The sequence below is a fragment of the Euphorbia lathyris genome, chromosome 5 (genome assembly GCF_963576675.1).
Source record: "Euphorbia lathyris chromosome 5, ddEupLath1.1, whole genome shotgun sequence".
In the NCBI taxonomy this organism is placed as follows: Eukaryota; Viridiplantae; Streptophyta; class Magnoliopsida; order Malpighiales; family Euphorbiaceae; genus Euphorbia; species Euphorbia lathyris.
In genome coordinates this window covers 3,640,057-3,647,992 of record NC_088914.1, presented here as the reverse complement: position 1 = coordinate 3,647,992, position 7,936 = coordinate 3,640,057, and the positions used below count along the sequence as shown (strand labels likewise).

Here is a 7,936-nt window from a genome sequence, read left to right as displayed (position 1 = left end):
CTGCCGTTAGACTCTCATGAAGATTTTGTTAGTCAATTTGAATTTGCGTTCTTCTTTTCCTTTCCGTTAAACTCTAATGCATTTGAAATCAACTTTGAGTGTTCTTCTTCTTGATTTTCTTCTTAATCGTTCAAATTCGTAAGTGTTGGGTCTTTTCTTTTTCTTGTTTTCCATACAAATAGCTTCTTCTTTTAAATTGGATTTCCTTTTTAAAGTTTGAAGGTAAATAGTAAAGGGTAATTTAGTCATTTCTGAAGTCATAAACAGTAAAAAATCAAACAAACAGACGGAAGGACTAAACAGTTCATTGAGAGAAAGGTTAGGGACCTTACCATGTGTTTTTGAAAATACAGGGACTAAACAGTGTGTTTTGTCAAAATATAGGGACTAAAAAATTAATTACCCTTATTATTATTATTACTTTTGATCTGTATTTTATTTAAATAAAAAAACAAAAGAAGAGTCAAAAGTCAATTCTGCCCACCTTCTCCATTGTTTCCTTCTCTCACCGTTCAGCAGCCAAAATCAAACTGCACAAGACACAGAACAGAAGAGAGAACACAAAGAAGAAGAAGTAGAAGAAGAAGAAGGAGAAGAAGAAGAAGAAGAAATCGAGGGGAAAATTTTCGACAATGTGTGGGATCTTTGCGTATTTGAATTTCAATATTAACAGAGAAAGAAGGTATATCCTTCAAGTCCTCTTTAATGGCCTCCGCCGACTTGAATACCGCGGTTATGATTCCGCCGGTATTTCCATCGACAATTCTCCTTCCGATCCACTCTTTTCTCTACAATCCTCTTCTCCTTCTTCTACTTCTTCATCCTCATCACAATCACTTCCGCCTCTCGTCTTTCGTCAGGAAGGGAACATTGAATCTCTCGTCAAATCAGTATATCAAGGTGATTTTTTCTCTTTTTTTTGTTAACTAATCGAATTTCGTACTATTTTGTTTGTTTGCTGAGGAGAAATTTAAATTTTAGTTGATATTGATTTCTGATGTGTGTTTTCGGATCGGGTCGGGTTGACCCGTATTTGATCAGAGTTTCTTGTTGTTTGGAATGTAAAACACTGCAATCGTCGTGTTTGCTTGGCAATGCTTATTGATAATGGTGATTTTGCTATTTCCAGAGGTTTCTGAGGTTGATTTAAATTTGGAAGAATCTTTTCCTGTTCATGCTGGAATAGCACACACCCGGTGGGCTACTCATGGAGAACCAGCTCCACGAAATAGTCATCCCCAATCTTCTGGTGATGGGAATGACTTCTTGGTTGTTCACAATGGAGTTATCACGAATTACGAGGTTTGTCAAAGGAATTGAAGTTAGTTTTATTTTTTCAGTATTTTGGCCGGTTTCTGTTTGGCAAATAGCCATTAGGTGTTAGCTGATTACCTTTGATTTGACTAGCCGATTGTGTAAACTTGTTTGGTAAAACTTAGCTGATTGCGTGGACATGGTAAACTCTTTATTTGGAATTAAATGATAGTAATTTGTACTTCAAAAGAGATGGAGCAATGAGCTTATTGAAAAAGCTCCTAAAATGAGTTTTTTCAAAATTAGCTTTTTGTACCCAATAAGCTCTTTCAAACATATATTCACCAAACGCCACAATTAGAGGTTTGACTAGTTAAAACCTCTCAAACCTCTAATTTTACCCCCAAAGGCTGTTTACCAAACAGGACCATTGTCTGACTCTTAATGTTTGTTAAGTTAAGTCTAGAATCCTAATTAGAATATGTCATGGAACCGTTTGAGCTTTTGGGTGTATTTGTATCTCATAGTTGAGAGTTAGAGACTTTAGTAAAGGATGAGATTTTCTTACTATTGTACCAACTTTCTTGATTACTAATGAATTATGTGCCTACTCCATCCTTGTAGATGTATGTATGCAAAAATACCCGAACCATGTAAATCTCTTGTTCTTGTGATTGCATGTCTAATTTTTTGTTAAGCATATCAAACTCGTTATGCTCAACCAGTTCAATTTCTAACAATGTTGTCACACATCTTTGGCTGTGCCGTACTTGTTATGAACCAGTAGACATTATGTCTTAGCATTACATTTCTAGCATCCCTCCTCTTTATATTTTCGAATGTCCTGGCTGTGGCTTGACCGTTGGGGCTGCTATGGTTTGTTGCTCTCTTTTTATTGGCTCCTAGATAAGTTATGACTTTTTCTATATTGAGACTGAATGATGTTAGATATTTCAAATGGGTTCATGGATGCAAATGTCAGTCTTATGATTTATAAGTTATCAATGTGCTAGAAGGGAATTTGGTTCGTCCTTATTTTGCTTTCAACTTGAGCTTACTATATGAATTGTCAGTCTTCATCCTTTCTTTATGCTATTCCATCATTCCTTTTCTTCCATATTAAAAATTTCCAATGCTAGTGTCTCCTGTGAACACTTCTAAGTTCAAATTCGAAAGTATTCTCAATCTGTTATCTGATTAATTGATATATTAACATTTTCAGGTATTAAAGGAAACCTTAGTTCGTCATGGTTTCACATTTGAATCTGAAACTGACACTGAAGTTATTCCAAAGCTTGCCAAATATGTTTTCGACAAAGCAAATGAAGTTGAAGGTATGTTTCAAATACAAATATAATTTAAATAGTATATAGGGTTGGCGCAACGGTAAACGTTGTTGTCGTGTGACCAAGAGGTCACGGGTTCGAGTCTTAGGAGCGGCCTCTTGCCAAATAAATTGGCAGGGGAAGGCTAGCCCCCGTACACCCTTGTGGTGGGACCCCTCCCCGGACCCTCGCTCAGCGGGGACGCGTAATGCGACCGGGCCGCCCTTTTTTTTTTATAGGGTTGTGCATAGGAATTTGAGGTTAGCTACACCTTTGAGAATGTAAAATTACTTTCACCTTTGCACCATGAAATCCTTTGTTCTACAGCAGCATGACCAATTCGGTACCATGGTAATCTATATGATGTTAATAATGACAGATTTAGTTTGTACGACTACAAATGTGATACCTATTAACCGAAAATAAGGGCAAACTTTCCAACGCAGAAGTGTAAAGAAAACATAGTAGGAATCTATTTGTTGAAGTATTCAATTTCCAGGATATAATTTCACTTCTCTTTAAAATATGTTGTGCCTGTTATTTGATTGAGAAAATGCAAATAATAATTATTAGCTTATCTCATATGTTATCTATGTTGCAGGGGCCCAGCCGGTCACCTTTAATCAAGTTGTGCTTGAAGTCATGAGGCATCTTGAAGGAGCCTATGCCCTTATTTTTAAGAGTCGACATTATCCAAATGAGTTAATTGCCTGCAAACGAGGAAGTCCCTTGCTCTTGGGTGTAAAAGTATGTTTGCTATGAAACAAATAAACTTCTAATAATAATAAAGAAAGTCATTGATTCTTGTTTAGCAATATGTTTATCCATTTATTTTTCTCCAGCCAATCAGATCAGATCATAGTTTGTCATGGCTTTAGCTGTTGCTGATAGCTAGAAAAAGAAGCTGTTATACTCAGCTAGCTGCAATTGTGGTCTTTGAGTTTCTGCACAGTTCTCCATAATCAATGTCTAATACTCAGTGGAGATTTTTATCTCTAATTATATTGATAATACAATAAATAACCTGAAACAAAGAAAGATTTGTTGTTTGGAGAGCTTTTTCAGAAGCATGTTTGACCTGTATTTTTATCATTCATGTGCTCTTGATTTACTTGGCGTGTTCTACTGCACGCCAATTAATTTCGCCTCTGTTTCATTTCTACTTATGCTTTTGGTCTGCTGGTTTATATTTTTATTTATTATAATATTTTGTAAACCATTCAGGAACCAAATGAAGATGCTAAATGTGGATCAGCATTTCCTGATTCCAAATTCCTCACAAAGGATGGTCAACCCAAAGAACTTTTTCTGTCCAGTGATGCTAATGCCATTGTTGAGCACACAAAAAGAGTCTTGATGATTGAGGATGGTGAAGTGGTTCATCTTAAGGTATTTATTCTTTGTGTATGAATGATTTGATTATTAATATCTTATAATTTTGGCATCTGCTGATATTGTCTTTTTGGACTTCATAAGGGTGTACGTTTCAGAATACTGTCCCTTCCTGTGTTGTTTTGTGTGTGCTTAATTGATATTGTGTGGCAAAAGTTTAACAAATCAATCAGGCCTTGTATGAGCGAATTCATGGAAATGCATGTATATCTACATTATACTCATTTGCCCTGTATTATTGTCTGCACAAATCTGGCAACACTTTGTGATTTGTTATTTTTCTGGCACTGAACTAGGTTAAATGATTTCATAAGATTTCGGATGTTTGAATGAGCAGTCTCATAGGTGTTTTGCAGTGTTCTTTTAGATTTGAAAGAAAATATGATCATTTCGTGAATTGCAGTTGCAAAGAAATTGGTCAAACCGTTTGCAATGACAGTTAGTGACATGGTTTGGGTATATGGTAGGAATGAAATTGAAAAACACAATAAGTCAAATACACCAGCTTTTTCTATTTGGTAAAGCCTACCGATTACAAATGTACAAATCTGAATTTATTTTTCTGCTTCTACTTATTTTTTTGTGTTCTGTTGTAGTCTCTGTTTGCTATGCACAAAGCTTAGAACAAAATCAAGAAATTGAGCAGAACTGTTGGCGTAGTATCTGTTAGCATAGAATTGGTTTGTTTGGTTGATACATTGATTTACGCTTATGGTCTCAGGATGGGAGTGTGTCAATCCTGAAGTTTGAGAATAATAAAGGAAGAAATGGTGGTTCTCTTTCTAGACCTGCATCAGTTCAACGTGCACTATCAGTCCTCGAGATGGAAGTGGAACAAATAAATAAAGGGAAGTATGAGCACTATATGCAGAAAGAAATTCATGAGCAGGCAGAATCTCTAACCACCACCATGAGGGGGAGGCTTATACGTGGAGGTTCTAGCAAAGGCAAGACTGTTCTTTTGGGTGGACTTAAGGATCACCTTAAAACAATTAGGCGAAGCCGTCGAATTGTTTTCATTGGTTGTGGCACCAGTTATAATGCCGCTTTGGCTGCAAGACCCATTTTAGAAGAACTTTCTGGTAAGTGCTATTTGATTCAAATTTAAGAATAAAACAATGATATCATCAAAAGGAACAAAAAAATTATATATCCAGTTTTCCTAATGTTAAATTAATAAATCCCATAGGCGTCCCTGTTACTATGGAAATCGCAAGCGATTTGGTGGATAGGCAAGGTCCTATATACAGGGAAGATACTGCTGTTTTTGTTAGTCAGTCTGGCGAAACTGCAGATACATTACATGCTCTGGAATATGCTTTAGAAAATGGGGCTCTATGTGTTGGCATAACGAATACCGTTGGTAGTGCAATAGCCAGAACTACACATTGTGGAGTTCATATAAATGCCGGAGCTGAAATAGGTGTGGCAAGTACCAAGGTGCAGTACTTGCTCATTTGACCTTTGTTCATTTTTTTTTAGATTATGTATCAGCGATTTAACAACGTTGGCAACATTTTCTTAGGCGTACACGAGTCAAATAGTAGTGATGGCCATGCTAGCGCTAGCGATTGGAGGAGATGCTATTTCTACCCAAGCAAAAAGAGAGGCTATAATAGATGGTCTTTTCGACTTGCCAAGTAAATTTCTATAGCTACACCACTTTCCGTGTTAACATACTATTAGAGGCCTGGCCTTTATTTCGATTTCGGAAGTATTTATAATTTGTTTATATTGTTTCTGTAGACAAGGTCAGAGAGGTATTGAAGCTTGACCAGGAAATGAAGGATCTTGCAAAGTTATTAATGGCAGAACAGTCGCTTCTTGTGTTTGGAAGAGGATACAACTATGCAACAGCTCTGGAGGGTGCTTTAAAAGTGAAGGAAGTGGCTCTTATGCACAGTGAAGGAATGCTTGCCGGTGAAATGAAACATGGTCCATTGGCATTGGTTGATGAGTACCTTCCGATTATCGTCATTGCAACTCGTGATTCATGCTTCAGGTTAGTTATCTTGCATAATTCTTTGCATTATCATCATCATCTAAGATTCTGACTGACACCTACTGGTTCCATACAGCAAGCAGCAGTCAGTAATTCAGCAACTTCATGCTCGTAAAGGTCGCCTGATAGTGATGTGTTCTAAAGGGGATGCTGCATCTGTATGCCCTGGGGAATCTTGCAGAGTGATTGAAGTCCCTCAGGTTGAGGATTGTCTTCAACCAGTGGTTAATATAGTTCCATTGCAGGTACTTCTATCATCTTTTTCGCTTTGTACTTTTAACTCCACCCAACTCTTATTATTAGCATATAGTGGAGGAATATTGATGTTTCGAGCATCAACCATGTCAGGCCATTGTCTGTAAATAGAATGATTTGATTATAGACATTTCTCTTAAGTTGTCGAATGCACGAGACTTTTTCATGAAGTTGGTTCATAACCCTGCTTCTTGTGGTCAATCACGGATATCAATTCGGCCATCTCAGGATCTGGTAGATACCACTAACCTTCAGTGCTCTACTTATTCTGAGTTATTGGCCCATTTTAACACTGGAACAAAATCGTAGCCATGCTTCCCTCGTAGTATGGATATACCCTGAGGTTGATCTCTGACCTTGGTTCAGCCATCTGAGCTAGATACATCGGGCAAGAAAAGGGGTACCGACTCCCGAGCCCCTGATGCTATGGTATCTTTTGAGAAATTGGGGCAACAGACCGCAAGATGATATCCATCTATATATGTTCTCCACAGACTAGCAGTATGGGGATATCTTGAGGTCAATCACGGACCCAAGTTCGTCCATCTCGGCAATACCACTACCTTTAATGTTACCATTTTGACACTGGGACAAAATCATAGCCATGCTTCCCTCGTGGTATGATATATCGATATCACGAGGTTGATCTCGAGTCCCAAGCCCCTAATGGTATAGCATCCTTTGAGAAATTGGCACAACAGACCCCTAAGAGAATATCCATCTATATGTTCTCGGCATACTATTTATATCAACTCGCATATTCTGCATCGATATGATGGTACATCTTACGATATGGTAACTTCTCTTTCTGTGCAGCTTCTGGCTTATCACCTCACAGTTCTAAGGGGCTACAATGTGGATCAACCTCGCAATCTAGCAAAGAGCGTAACAACACAGTAAGGAACGCTAAACTGACAAATCTAATATCTGATTTCGTGTTCGAGTAATGGCGGTGTCTTGATAGTTTTTCTCGAGTGGCTTGCCCGGAATTTGTGTTATGATTCTGCATTGTGTTGAGGTGTAAATAGAATTAGGAACATTACTGATGATTTCATTCAACATCCTGACCATCTGCTTATGCCTTGCTTGTCCATAGATTTGTTTAGGGTAAATAATGTATTAGTCCTTACGTTTTTACTTAAACACACTATTTAGTCCTCGTATTTTAATAATATTGTTTAGTCCTTAACTTTTGTTTTATTCAACAGTTTAGTCCCTCAAATATTCGAATTATTATTACAGTTTATTCCCTCCACAAGGGACTAAACTGTTGAAAAGAACAAAAGTTAATGACTAAACAATGTATTATTTTAATACGAGTGAGGACTAAATAGTGTGTTGGATAAAAATACGAGCACTAATAAATTATTTACCTATTTATTTATCTTACTGATTCACATTTCTCCAATCTATATGGAAATTGAAGTTTTTACTGCTGCTAGTAAAATGGAAAAAAAAGGGAACTAAAGGGGCGATTAGTCATATATATTGTTGTTGTTGTTTTGCTATTGCTGGTAGTTAGTAGAAATTAGCGAATTTCTTTTTTGAAATAGCTATAAGCAATTGGTTTTCAAGCTTAACCAGAACATTTTTATTATACTGTTTGGAGAGAATGAAAAAAAAGCGCTATGAAGGACGGACACTAAGCTTGCAAATAAATATAAGATGCTTGTGTGTTGAGAAAATGCTATTGTTTAAATAAATTGAC

The 7,936-nt window shown here is 36.9% G+C and overlaps 1 protein-coding gene across 1 annotated transcript; it reads left to right on the top strand.

Annotated features, from left to right (window-relative positions):
• Positions 1-498: 498 nt before the first annotated feature.
• Positions 499-7,660, top strand: LOC136229325 (glutamine--fructose-6-phosphate aminotransferase [isomerizing] 1). The gene is made up of 11 exons (XM_066018038.1): positions 499-900; positions 1,130-1,302; positions 2,477-2,588; positions 3,181-3,326; positions 3,804-3,968; positions 4,693-5,053; positions 5,161-5,411; positions 5,497-5,611; positions 5,718-5,973; positions 6,050-6,218; positions 7,045-7,660. The coding sequence occupies exons 1-11, from the start codon at positions 633-635 to the stop codon at positions 7,126-7,128; spliced, it is 2,100 nt and encodes a 699-aa protein (XP_065874110.1). The 5' UTR covers positions 499-632; the 3' UTR covers positions 7,129-7,660.
• Positions 7,661-7,936: the final 276 nt, after the last annotated feature.

Bases quoted from the DNA above. Each gene is read 5' to 3' on its own strand.
- LOC136229325 (XM_066018038.1), top strand. From the start codon at position 633: ATGTGTGGGATCTTTGCGTATTTGAATTTCAATATTAACAGAGAAAGA. The intron at 1,303-2,476 runs GTTTGTCAAAGG...TAACATTTTCAG, and splicing joins GAGTTATCACGAATTACGAG to GTATTAAAGGAAACCTTAGT. The intron at 3,969-4,692 runs GTATTTATTCTT...TTATGGTCTCAG, and splicing joins GTGAAGTGGTTCATCTTAAG to GATGGGAGTGTGTCAATCCT.